This window comes from Ailuropoda melanoleuca, chromosome 10 (genome assembly GCF_002007445.2).
Source record: "Ailuropoda melanoleuca isolate Jingjing chromosome 10, ASM200744v2, whole genome shotgun sequence".
NCBI lineage: Eukaryota > Metazoa > Chordata > Mammalia > Carnivora > Ursidae > Ailuropoda > Ailuropoda melanoleuca.
Genome location: NC_048227.1, coordinates 101320974 through 101334818, shown reverse-complemented (window position 1 = coordinate 101334818; position 13845 = coordinate 101320974). Strand labels below are relative to the sequence as shown.

General features: G+C 44.0%; 1 protein-coding gene across 3 annotated transcripts in view; it reads right to left on the bottom strand.

The window, feature by feature from the left end:
• The window catches only part of SYTL3 (synaptotagmin like 3), an 84438-nt gene that overhangs the window by 54306 nt on the left and 16287 nt on the right, over positions 1-13845 (bottom strand). For all 3 annotated transcript variants that reach the window (XM_034669396.1, XM_034669395.1, XM_002915112.4), the window contains one exon: positions 823-887. In XM_034669396.1, the coding sequence (XP_034525287.1) occupies positions 823-887 (65 nt within the window). The remainder of the gene's footprint in view (positions 1-822; positions 888-13845) is intronic.

The window sequence follows — 13845 nt, the reverse complement described above, 5'->3', positions numbered from 1 at the left end:
ATTGCTGTTACCAGAGAGAATTAGTTCTCCCCATGGTTTCCGGCCCCAGCTCCCAATTACACCATGACATCAGCTTTGCAAATACTTTATAAGATATCCCAAGTGCCCAGACCATATGCACACTTGCACTCATAGACTCATGACCTGAGCTCACTTCCTAATCATCAGCCTCTGCCGGATTCTAACACCGTTCACTCCCCGGGGCCTTCAGCTCGTCGATCACTTTGCTCAAGTATCACGAACAAGGTTCTGGGCTCAGCGCCATAAGGCGCTAACAAGATTTGAAAAGCACAGTTTCTGCTCATGGAGAGAAAGAGAAGTATGCAAATAATACAGCATGACGCACTTTCCATGATTATGGGAGAGATGGACAAACCAGACCTGCTGTGTTTTGGAGGAGGGAGAGCTCACTCCCACAAGCAGGAAGTCGGGGAGACTCCAGGAGTTCTGCCGTGAGAGCTGGGGTACCGAGGGGAGCTCACGATGAGAGGTGCTGAGCAGCGTGGGCCAAAGGGAAAGCACAGAAAGCACAACCAAACAGAACGGGTGAGAAGGGCAAGGCCTGTCCACCATGACCTGTAAAGTGTTTGTTTATGTTAAGTAGGCTCTGTGCCCAGCATGGAGCCCAACGTGGGGCTTGAACTCACGACCCTGAGATCAAGACCGGAGCTGAAATCAAGAGCCGAGTCAGATGCTTAACCAACTGAGTCGCCCAGGCGCCCCAGCCTGTAAAAATTTTTATATTCAAAAGTCTCAACACCAAATATTTTAAAACTAAGAGTACATCATTTTACTTTAGGAAATAAACTCAAGAGCACTTACCTTCAGTTGGAAATTTCTTGGCTCGTTCCTCAAAGAACCATTCTCCCGTTTTTATTTTCACATTTCTGAAAAACAAGCAGAAAGGAAGCCTCAGACAGAGACGTGGATGGTGCTGCATTTGGCTCCTAAGAGGTAAGTAGACAGTGTCATGTGAGATTCATCTTGCAAGGGTCTTCAGAGTTCACATTTCTGGCCCCAACCCCTGCTTTACAGATCTCCTGTAGAGGTCCAGTGATCTGCCCAGTTAGCAGCAAAGCTGGGAGTCTCTGCGGGTCTATTTTATCCTATATGTAGCATGTACATGCAATGTGTACATACTAACATATGTGTGTGACCAGCACATACTAAGTACTTCATGTTTTCTGAATGAACATACAAGGAGAAACAAAATTACCATAAAAATGGTCAATTTACTATGTTTACAGCAGTAAACAACGGCATGAAGGATAGTCAACAAAAAATCCCATGCAGTCTATTTGGCCAGGACGGAGATCATCCCCAGGATAGGTTAAGGTTAGTTAACCACAATGTTTCCTAAGAGCTAAGAGTAGACGAGAAGTTTCCTGGAAGGACCTGAAGTCTGGAATGTGGGATCCATGTGCTTCGTGGAGATCAGGGGCACCTGGGTCCGAGTGGACCACGTGAGAAATGGCTTCTTCTCGGCCAGCTGCTCTGCCAGCAGCTTCCAGGGTCCCTCTGTATCCCTGCATCTCCTTCAGTCTCGGGGGAGGAACAGGGCCGTTTGTATCTCACTGCTTGAAACCAAAGGTCCCCAATGCCTTGTGCTCTTGACAGTTCCTGAATTTCTGGAGAAGCCACCCTCAGCTTCAAAAAGCCTTGGCAATACAGAATTGTTAACATCCTCTTCGGATGTAAAAAGTAAACACATAGATACTACAAGTTTTTCACACCCTTAAAATAATGTGCCACAAAACTTGCCAATTCCTGGATTATGAAAGTTCAAGAAAAATTAAAACGTCAACTTGGCAATTCTTGTCTATAAAGTATTCACTGAAATAAGTTCTCCATTAGGTTCTTTTAGGCTATATATGAACTCAAATGGATTTTGCTAAGCTAATGCTTACAACTGCTATAAATGTTAAATCAATTCACAAATATATGCCCAACTACATGTTTTTAAAATACCCTCTTTCTCTACGGACTTCTAGTAGTTGTTAGAAGACATCAACCAGCTTCCTCCCCTTTATCTAGTGAGAAACTGTTATGTTCTCTGATGAGTAATTAAATTATGGTTCCCAATGCTTAGTGACCAGAACAAGGGGAAAATACACAGAGCGTTTATAGTCGTGATAACAGAATTTTGGTAATCAGTCGCTACCATTCAGAACCAAAATATATAATATGTTCAACTGTGATCTGTCTCCAGAAAGACAGGGAAAGTTTGCACCGTAAAATCGAACATCTAATCTACTAAACTGACCGAAAACGCTGAGAACTCAGCCCTTTGGAAGGTCCCCCTCCGGTGTCTGAAGGCAAACAGGGAATCAGAACCAGGTGGAGAGATTAACGGGGCCGGCGGCAAATTCACGCTCCTTTGGACGACCATATCTGCCACCTGTTCTGTGCCTGTGGGCAACTCTTCCACCTGACCAGCAGGCCGAGGTCTAACCCTCAAATGTGGAGGGCCGAGGACCAACATCAAATGTGAAACAGGAGGCCTCCATCTAATACATGAACTCGACCTCCTGCATTTTTCTTGCTGGCGGTGGTGACCCTATCAGCCCATCTACCCTGTTACGCTCCGCAGCCTGTTACCCTTGGGACCAAACGCATCCACGTACAAGACGGTGCTGGGTATGGGGCAGGGCCTGGACTGGGAGAAGCTCAGAGCTGGGAATTCAGCAGGGAGTCAAACCACGGCCCCTACAGTCCGCCGAGGCTACAGACAGCCTGCCCTGCGAAGCAGGTGCATGGATACGCAGTCACGAAAGGAAAGCTCAGCGGCCGGAGGGAGGGGGAAGGGGCAGACACCTGGGTAAGTGTCCATCCTCCTCCAGCCCTGGTTTCAGAACCTATGCAGTGAATGAAAACACCCGGCCCCTGGGGCTAGGTCCTCTAAGTGTACATCCCAACTGACTCAAGTGGGAGTTTACTTGATAGGACAGATCTCGACACAGACTTCAGGTCTCTCGGGCTCGTCTGTGATTAAAGGATAGAAGGATAAACACGCCACGGTTGTAAACCATTGGCTAAACTGCATGTTTTTTGCATTTGAGGCTGTTTCCTTTGAGAACAGATTAGAGCTGGGTCTCCGCACAGTCCTTGCAGAATTGGCTATTCCTAAGCAAGGATTCCCTCATACGCTTCCTAAAGGCTCCCTGTCCACACCAGTCCCAAGGTACGAAAAGTTGCTCTTATCGCTGAAGACGGAGGCGAGCAGACCTTGCAGGGGCGGCACCTGCACGTCTCTGTCCTCATTAGGGCCCAACACAGCGGAGCCCGACACAGCCGCCAGAGGAGGCGTTGATTATTTCTTCCCAGGTGATGAATCAGAATCCGGCTCTGAAAGCTTCTTGAAACATATTCTGAGCTCGCAAGAGCCTAATGCTTTTACATGCCTCAGAATTGAAAATCGCTTCTTTAAAACGTGTTCAATCAGGGGCACCTGGGTGGCTCAGTCGGTTAAGCATCTGCCTTCAGCTCAGGTCATGACCTCAGGGCCCTGGGATTGAGCCCCAAGTCAGGCTCCCTGAGCAGCAAGGAGCGTGCTTCTCTCTCTCCCTCTGCCCTTCCCACTCGTGCTTGCTCTCTCTCTCAAATGAATACATTTTAAAAAACCTTAAAAAAAAAACTTTTTCAGTCAATTGACAGATACATCTCGAAAAGCAAACGCCTAGGGTTCGTGGACATAGTGGAAGCTGCAGACTTGCGGGAGCTGAGTTTGGCACATGACCTTGCCATGGACCCTGCACGAGGCCGGCTGGCTTAGATGCCAAGCACGGGGCGCACAGCGGTTCTAACCACACTTCTAGAGGTTCTGGCGTCCATTCCCACAGCCTTGAACTCTGCTAATGCTGCCATTTCATCAGCAAACAAGAAATAACTGTTGAAAAGCCCTTTGTAAATTCCAGCATACAAATGTCGAAGGATACAATGAATGGATGACCGGAACAGAAAGATCGCTTGACCTGTCACCAACAGAGCAAGCAGTGAGCCGAACAGGCCTGTTGGAATGCAGTTTTACTTTGCATCTAAATTACTTGCATCTGCGGATGGTTAACTGTCCCATCCACACCTTTTGCTCTTCAAAAAGTCAGCATGATGGCCCTCGAGTTGCTTGATGTATTTTCCACCATGCAACGGCCAAGAGGTGGAAAACTGGTCTGCAGAGTCAGGATTCTGGGAACGCCTACAGAGGCCCCTTTCCCGGGCAGTTCTGCTCTCCAACCAGTGTCCTGATGGCCAGGAAGCCTCAGGAGGACCCTGGTGGCTTATCAGACGAACAAGCTGCGAAAAGTCCAAATGAAGAAGCCGGATATTGTAAAACTGAGACCCACCTCCCTGCTCTGTGCTAGCCTGCCCACCTGTTGGGTAATTCCCAGCTCAAGTAGTCTTAGGCAAGCATACAGCGGAATTTTATTTTTTTACTTCAAATAATCTCACATCTAAGATGGTTTTTAGTTACAAAGCAAAACAGTGAGGCTTTTTCCTGCCAGCTCAGTTGATCTACTTTCAACGTTTTTACAGGAAAAAAAGACTGATCACAGTGATTAAATCCTAGGTAACTAGGGGAAGACTCAGAGAATGAAGATGAAGATAAAGAAATGATTGTATCGAGCTGCTGCCACCCCTTCTTGCAACACATTAGCAACTCGCCCTCACTTGACCTCAGAGAGAAGACAGGTGCCCCCGGGTCATACTCAGGGCTGTATTCACAGCCCCAAGCGTTACAGGGGCGCATGGCAGGGGCCAGTGAATCCGTGTGGGTTGGTGAATGAGTTAAAGGCCCGAGCTCTGTGGGCAGCACCCTGAGAACTGAAGGGAGCTGGGATCCTGGGTGCACTGAGATCTAATGTGTGTTGGCCCCTCTAAGCACGTGGGGTGGGGGTCACGGACTCAGGCACCAGGCAGAGACTGCAAACGAGGGAAGCAAGCCCTCGGAGGGGTGGGGACTGTGGTGAGCTGGAGAACCTGTGGCCCATTTTAAGGCATTAACACGATACATATGAGACTTCACGCAGACCAAACACACAAGGCCCAGGGGCTGTCAGCAGCCTGTTGGCCACGCGTTTGTGATTCTTGGTTTGTTCCACCAGATAACTAGTTGACAAAAGTGAGAAAAATTCGACCGTAGCCAGACAGAGCTGCGCTTGAGGCCTCGACAAGAAAACCCGGGTTCGATGCTGGGCACCACCCTATCTTCCCCAGAGATCTAGGAAGGGCCGCCCTCCACCAAAGGGGCCACAGGAAGGGTGAGAAACAAGGGGCCTGTGCTTGTTGGCAATTCCTCAACCTGAAGAGACAACCAAGGCCTCTGAAAAAATGCCGAAGACTTCTCGGGACACATAGCACTGGGGGAACAAGGGCACCTTTCTGAAAGCGCTTTGTCTTCAAAAGCACCTAACACCCGCCTGTAGGAGAAGGAGACAGAAAGATAGGAGGAGGACCAGGCTGACTCGAAGAGACATCAGACGAGAACCAAGACAAATCTAGGAAACGACACAAAAGCAGAACAGACTGTCTGTCAACAAGCAGGAGCAGAACGGAGAGGCTGGAAAGCTGAATCAGGGAGCTGACCCAGTAGACGTGCTTTTCCAGAACATGAACAGAAAAGGAAAAGACATTAGATGATGGAGGACAGAGAACAAAGCCAACCTATGTATTAAAAGTTATTCCCTAAGAAGCAAGGGCAAGTGGCATAAAAGATGATCAGAGGAATCATACCCGATGGAAGAAAATGTTACTGAGTTAAAACCCAAGCAAACCTTCACCTCACACCCATTACAGTGGCTACTATCAAAAACAAAACAAAACAAGACAACCTGAAATGAACAAGAATGGACGAAGATGTGAAGAAACGGGACCCTTGTGAACTGTTGGTGGGTTTTTAAATGGTGCAGCTACTATGGGAAACAGTATGAAAAAATTAAACTATAAAATATAGTTTATAAATTATAGTATATAAAACTTAAAATATAAGTACCATATGAGTCACTTCTGGGTCTCTCTCCAAAAGAACTGAAAGCAGGGTTTCTTAGATGTTTACACACCTGTGTTCACAGCAGCACCATTCACAATAGCCAAAGGATAGAATTAACCCAAGTGTCCGCCAATGAACGAATGGGCAAACAAAATGTGACATATACTCATGATGGAATATATCCCTTGAATACACAGCCTTAAGAAGGAAGGAAACTTGCAGTAAGCTACAACACCGAGGAAGCTTGAGGACATTCTGCTAAGTGAAATGAGCCAGTCGTAAAAAGACATACACAGTATGATTCTACTTAGACGAGCACCTAGAAACCTGCAAATTCAGAGAAACAGAACAAAGAACGCTGGCTTCCAGTGGGAGGAAGAAATAGGGAGTCGTTGTTTAACAGGTATAAAGTTTCGGTTCTGTGAGATGGAAAAGTTCTGGAGACGAACGGTGCTGACGGTTGCACGAAGATGTGAACAGACTTAATGCCCCTAAACTGTAGGTTGAAAAAGCTAAGATAGTAAATTTTATGTTATATGTATTTTACCACAATTAAGTGATTTTTAAAATTTTTTTAGGATTTATTTATTATTTGAGAGAGAGAGAGGGTGCATTGGGGAGAGGGGCAGAGGGAGAAAGAGAGAAAGTCTCAAGCAGACTCCACACTGAACTTGGAGCCCCACGTGGGGCCGAGCCCCACATGGGGCCAAACCCCATGACCCTGAGATCATGACTTGAACCTTTAAAGAAGCCAATGCTTAACCAACTGCACCACCCAGGTACCCCTAAAAATATATATTTTTTAAAACAAGCAAATCCAAGGGATAGGCAGCTCAAAGGAACTTTATGCCATAAAACCAGCACAGAGGAGCTCACACGCAGACATGGATGAGGAACTATTGTTAATTACAAGGATACAGAAAAAAAGCCAATGTTTGTAACACATAAACTCAGATGATCACTAAAGAAATAAAAATAAAAATAGCTTCAGATGTCTCTGTCACATTAAATTCCAAAAGACAATGAGAACACATTTCCTGAACTTAGAGATGAAAAGGTTGGGACCTAAGATTTTAAAATCCAGTGAAGTTATTACTCCTGTGGGACGGCGATAGGGGACAACCTTAAATTTGCAATGACTCAGATCACATGCCACCCATGGCTCTTCTGGGGCAAAAAAAATCCTTCAAGGGGCACTTCCGTTGATTGAAAAATGAATCAAAATAAAGAACTTGCAAATTGGGAAATCATGGTCGCAGAAGATTGGCCATGAGTGTTTGTGTTAAAACTTCAAGTTAGTTTAATAATTGTAAGTATAATCATAAAACTATGCAGGTGACAAAAATAATTATTGAGGATGATATCATAGGACATGAAAGTAATAATTTATAATAATATAAGTATTTCAAAATGATGGATTTTTTTGTCCAAAATGCATAACATTTATAAAACATTTATGTCTCTATGAATTTCTGTCTCTGCTCTGGGTACCTCATAAAAGTAGCATCATACATTTTTCCTTCTGGCTTATTTCACTTAACATAATATTTGTAAAGTTCATCCATGTTTTAGAATGTATTGTCATTCTTTTTTGTAGCTGAATAATATTCCATAGCATGTATATATCACATTTTGTTTATTCATTCATCTGTTGATGGACAATGGGTTGTATCCACCTAGTGACTATTGTGAATAATGCTGCTATGAACACGGGCTTATTATTTGAATATTCGAAAGCGACAAGGCTGTTGTCAAAACCAACATTAAGGGGAGCCTGGGTGGCACAGCCAGTTAAGCATCCAACTCTTGGTTTTGGTTCAGGTCATGATCTCAGGGTCCTGGGATCCAGCCCCGAGTTGGGCTCCGTGCTCAGCACAGAGTCTGCTTGAGATTCTCTCTCCCTCTCCTTCTGCCTCTCCTGCTCATGCGCTCTCTCTCTCTCTCTCAAATAAATAAATAAATCTTTAAAAAAAAACCAACCTTAATATTTTCATTTTGTTATTTCAGGTGGCAAAAGGTTTTATAATATACTAGCTCTTAGGATCTGTCAGCATTTTTAAATTTATTTATTTTTTAAGTAGACTTCAGGACCACAGTGGGGCTTGAGCTCATGACCCTGAGATTGAGAATCGCACATTCTACTGGCTGAGCCAACCAGGTGCCCCAGCAACTAACAGCACTTATAAGAAGATTCAAATTTTAAATACTCACGTTTCCTAGATCAAACTGAAAATTAACCCAGATGCGTTTAACATGTAAGATTATATGTTACATCGGATGTTACGTGCCTCCTACCTCCTTCCCCAAGCATAAGACAACACAAATTTGCCACCTTTAGATTATGGAGACTTAAACACAAAATAACCATTTCAGAGGTGGCAAAAATCTAGGCGAGGCTTTGAGGATTCTGTTCAAGGTATCAGTCAAATTTGTACAATTTTAAAAGGGGAAGGAATAACTGATTTCTTATCTGATGACTTCATTTCTGTAGTTATAAAAGTACTGTTCATATGGGTGCAAAGTACATAGCAGATTTAGGCAGATGTATTTCTTTCCTTTTAAAGAATCACCTTTGTTAATTTCTTTTAAAAAATCATTAGGTGTAAGTTTGACTCTAACAAAGATATCACAAAATGTAATCCCATCATCACCAAAGCATCCCAAAGATAGAAGGGATTTCAGAGGAGTATGATATACTGAAGTCAGCTTTAACATTAGCTAGAAATCCATGGGCAACTTTCTTCGAACAAAAATGTCTGTTCTTAATTGTCTGCATTAATGGAACAGCACAGGAGTTGAACCATCTAAAACCACTTACTCCACACATGACTTCTCTTCAGCATGGAATGCTCTTTGGTCTGCGCTTTGGTCTGTGCTATGGACATAGGTATGCTATTGTGTCATGAAAACATGACTTCAAAGAAACTACAAGCCTGTCTGGGATCCCTACACCTGCCGGCACCCTTAACTCAGCTCAGGGTGTTAACCAAGCCAGCACCTCACCCCCATGCAAGTGCCAGCCCGGGGAAAGCAGCCTCCCCGTGCTGACCGTCCCTGTGGGCGAAAAGTTTCAGCTGAGTTGAGTATGGTGACAACATCAAGTATCAACGAGAGAGTCAATGATACAGAAGGCTTACTAATCTCAAAGAAAGGTTTTAAAAGCAAGGCCTGTGTGACTAAACAAGTACTGATTACAGAAGAAATTTCAGCTACAACAAAGGGAATGATTTTCAAATTATTGGGAAAGCGTTCCCTTTAGTAAGTACAAAATAAACTTCTCAAAAATAAACTTCTCTCCAAAATGTCCTGTACATTTCTACTTTTTTACTATATGTTATAGTAGAACGAGGGCTCCAAAGAATATTAAATGATCATTACTCCCATGTGGGCCAAAGGATTTAAAAGACTGTCAGGACCCTACATACAGTTACCACCTATCATATTCCTACAGAAAACATCGTACATATATATACCTTGTGAAACAGCCAAGCTGTACCGTGAGGACCACAACAGATGCCATCTCCAGGTCAGAACTAAGAAGACAAAGACTTTACTCAAAGAACAAAAGGCTTTTCCCTTGTGAAATTGGTTTTAGTGGTTAATCTCTTGAAAATGTACAGATGTCTAACTATGTGAAACATTTTACTCAATATATTCAACTTGTGAATATATTCATGTGAAGCACACGAATATAGTTTCTTTTTTTAATTTTTTATTATTACAAATATAATTTCTATCAGCAATGTTAAAAATCAGATTAGGAAAAAAAATCAGGTTTTGAAATAGAAGATAGGCAGCAAGGACATGGCCCTTTATCCTTGGCACCATGCCAACATCTTTCCTCACTGGCTCCCCTATACCATACCCAGCATTCAATTTCTTTTCATTATTTCATGGAGTTAGACCTTTTACTCACTACAAGAGCAGAAGTACTTGTGATAATGATTGCAAATTATTCCATTCTCATACCTGAGCTATTTGCCTCAGTGGCTCTGAAGCGGGGATTCAGTATTTTATCGAAACATGCGATTAGGAAAATGCTGGGAATATCAGTCTGAAATTTCAAAGATTATATTTTCCAAACTCTGGGAAGTTTTACTCTAAGCAGGAAACACAACTGCTATAAAACTTGTCTTGAAATGTCACTTGATTGTCAGTAAAAAGTATTTCACACATGCAAAAGATATAGTACATCTAAATCTAATCAAAAATGTATTTGAGCAACAGCAGAAAAAATCCCCTTGAGTAAATTTCAAAATCTTATTTTAACCCTTACTGCTCTGCAGCAATAATTCAAATCCCAACCGGAGAACTGGGAACGGGGTAATAAATGCCAAGGTCTGTAAATCAATTTGCAACTGGGCACTCTTCGGTTCCTCTCCATTAGCCTTAGGCATAGAACATCAGAGACATGTGAGCAGCCCAAGAAAGTATCCTGAAATCAACAGTACCGCTTCCCACCATTTGAAACCCTGACTCTAAAATCTCTGTTCTAATTATTTATAAATGGTTATTCCTAATGAAACAGAGAGAGAACATCGCAACGAGTATCTGAGACTGGTACTTATGGTTACAGCCAATTACAAAGCAAGAGAAAAAGAACACAGTTTGAAGGACAGATGTCTTGTAATTCCCCAGCCAGTGACTTTGGGGAGGATGAGCGGGTTTTTTCTAGACACATGAAATTGGATACTACTGCAAATAATTTTGAAGGGGAAAAAAAAAATCAGTGTGAACCTAAGTCATCCAATTCAATCTTATTTTTTAAAACCAAAGCTAAAGCAAACAAGCAAATTAAAGCTTAGTCTCCCTGACATTTCAACATGGTCCTTATTCTGTGCCATTTCATCACGGGAATTGTCAGTGCATTGGGGGGGAGGGACATTAAGTAAAGAAGCAAGGGCGCATTTACACTTCTTTCTCTTCTTTCCTTCTCCCAAATCACCCTCTCTTGATGGCTCCTGCTGAGAACAATATAGGCCCCCCACGACTAGAAGAGACCTTCACCCAACTCTGTTCTTCCTAGTCCTTTTCAACATCTTTGTTTCCGGAACCTTTCTGCTTCTTCTCTTTCGCTCTCAATTTCTTTTTGCCTCCAGCCTTATCACTTGATGCCCAGTTCACTGCGAAGATGTTCCTGTGGATCATCGGCCTTCACCTTCCCCGGCCCCTGGCTCCGCTCTCGGGGCACTGGCGCACTGCAGTACAGCTTTCTTTTGACAAAGCATCTATGCCCACACCCCATTTCCTGCAGCCTGAGATCCAAGGTCTTCTAAGTGGCTTTTCTCCCCACAGACTGTGGGGAAAGGGCAGAGATCTAGAAGGGGTGGGATTCAGGAGACCAGGGCTCTTGTCTAACGGACTCCCTGGCCTCGGACTAACTACCTTCTGTCTCTTAGCCTCTCATTTCCTCACCGATAAAATTAGGATAATAGTCGTTGCAGCCCCATAAGACTGTTTTAAGGTTTAAATGAAACATGCAAGACAAAAAGTTTCTGCACAGCAAAGAAAAAGTCAACAAAACTAAGAGGCAACCCACAGAATGGGAGAAGATATTTGCAAATGACGCTGTAGATAAAGGGCTGGTATCCAAGATAGATAAAGAACTTCTCAAACTCAACAACCAAAAAACAAATAATCCAGTCAAGGAATGGGCAGAAGATATGAACAGACACTTCTCCAAAGAAGACATACAAATGGCTAACAGACACATGAAAAAATGTTCAACATCATTACCCATCAGGGAAATTAAAATCAAAACCACAATGAGATACCACCTTACGCCAGTTACAATGGCAAAAATTAACGAGACAGGAAACAACAAATGTTGGCGAGGATGTGGAGAAAGAGGATCCCTCTTACACTGTTGGTGGGAACGCAAGCTGGTACAGCCACTCTGGAAAACAGTATGGAGGCTCCTCAAAACACTAAAAATAGAGCTACTCTATGACTCAGCAATTGCACTACTAGGTATTTACCCCAAAGATACAGACGTAGTGAAAAGAAGGGGCACATGCACCCTAATGTTCATAGCTCCAATGTTCACAATAGCCGACCTGTGGAAGGAGCTGAGATGCCCTTCAACAGATGAATGGATAAGAAGATGTGGTTCAGATATACCTCAAAGGCCTCCTGGAACCTCGACCCAACCCGGAGGCCAGCACATCCCACCGGCCTTTTGCTTTGATTGCCCCAACCTGTCAGTTGGTTTTGCTTTTTTAAAATCACTATCCTACAGCTTCCCCTTTCCTGACTTAAAAAACCTCCTTCTCTTCCTTCTGGTCACACGACGGATCCACTTCTTCCTAAGGACCGGGTCTCAAGCTGACGAAGCTGCAGGGAGAGGAAAGGCCCTGGGGTCCACCCCCCATCCGGGACCCCCGTCCCCCGTCAGTTGTGACTGTCACATATTTTAAAGTTTTACCGGCCTTCTCTCTAGGATGGAGGTCCAGGGTGGACAAAACCAGAGACAGAACAGACAGCTGCCAAGAAAGGAAGGGGGTAGAGTACGTGTTGTTATAAATTATTTCGTTCTGTCCCCATACGATTTCCTGAGGCAATTCACTCCTCGTAATGCAATTATCTTCGGTATTTTGAAAAGCATCCTTATTTCACAATAAGGAAGCTGGGGTTTTAGAAATCACACTTTGTGCTCTTAGAGGATAGAGTTACAGGAGCCAGGGCACGACACCCTCTTGGGTGCAGATTTCAACACGGGCAGCCTTCTCCGGAGACAGCCTCAGCCTCGTCTGTCCTCTCCTTGTGATTTTCAGCTTACAGTGAACTATTCAAAGACAAAAAATGCCAATGCATTTAATCCCTTACCAGGCAATGTTTACCATTAGCCTTCAAATACAAATGGTTGATTGAAAAGAGGGAAGAAAATCTTAAGACCTTTCTAGATGTTATTTGGAATTGTTACCACCTCTCTCAAGAGCCCAGGCAGCTCCCAGCAACTCCCTGTCCTTCCCTCTCAAGATAAGAGAGGCCTGAATGGCTTGAGCACGGNGCCCGGAAAAAAAAAAAAAAAAAAAAAAAAAAAAAGCAAATCTGAAGGACATTGGCCTCAACAAATCAAAGAGACATGAAAGGCGTGAAATGCGTGGAGTCAGCTCGGACTGAAGTCAGCTGCTGTCGAGATACAAGGTGTGCCGTTCAGGAGGAAAGAAATCTGGTTGAACAACTTCACTTCTCTCTCGATGAGGGACTGAAATTAAGCCTTGCAAAGGGACAGGAAATTCGAGGACATAATGTCAGGGGCCCAATAAACAGAACCCTCCGGACTGAGGGGGAGAGAAAACCCAGCCCCCGGCCCCTCGGTGTGTGAGCGCCCCTCCTGATTTTGTCCAAGGCACTCACACGTCTGCAGCAACACTTAGGAGCTGTTTGCAGATCCTCAGGTCTCTGATTATTCTCCTAGATTCACACCAGACCAATGTTTCTCCCTCTAAGTTCCACCCTGTCCTTGTGCGCACTGTCGCCAATGAACAGAAACACCCTCTCTTGTGTTGTCAAGTAATCGATGACCAGCCCATTCTTGCTTTGAAAAGTGGGAGCCTGAGCCCAACGGGCTGTTTATCATCTTCAAAATGGGTAATTCCAAATACCAATTCCATGTTAAAAAAATTTTTTTTTAAACCTCACAATGCCAAAAGATTGAAATATGTGAAGATTCAGTCCGGCACTAATAGAAAGCACACTCGTTTCTTTATTTGAGTATCCAATCTAAGCCAGCCTACCTCCTTCCCAACAGCCTTAAGGAAAGCTGCACGGGAAGATGGTGGTGTAGGAAGACCCTGAGCAGACCTCCTCCATGGACACCAGCTCGGCAGCTTCCCTCTGAAGATGCGAAAAGGAGCCGA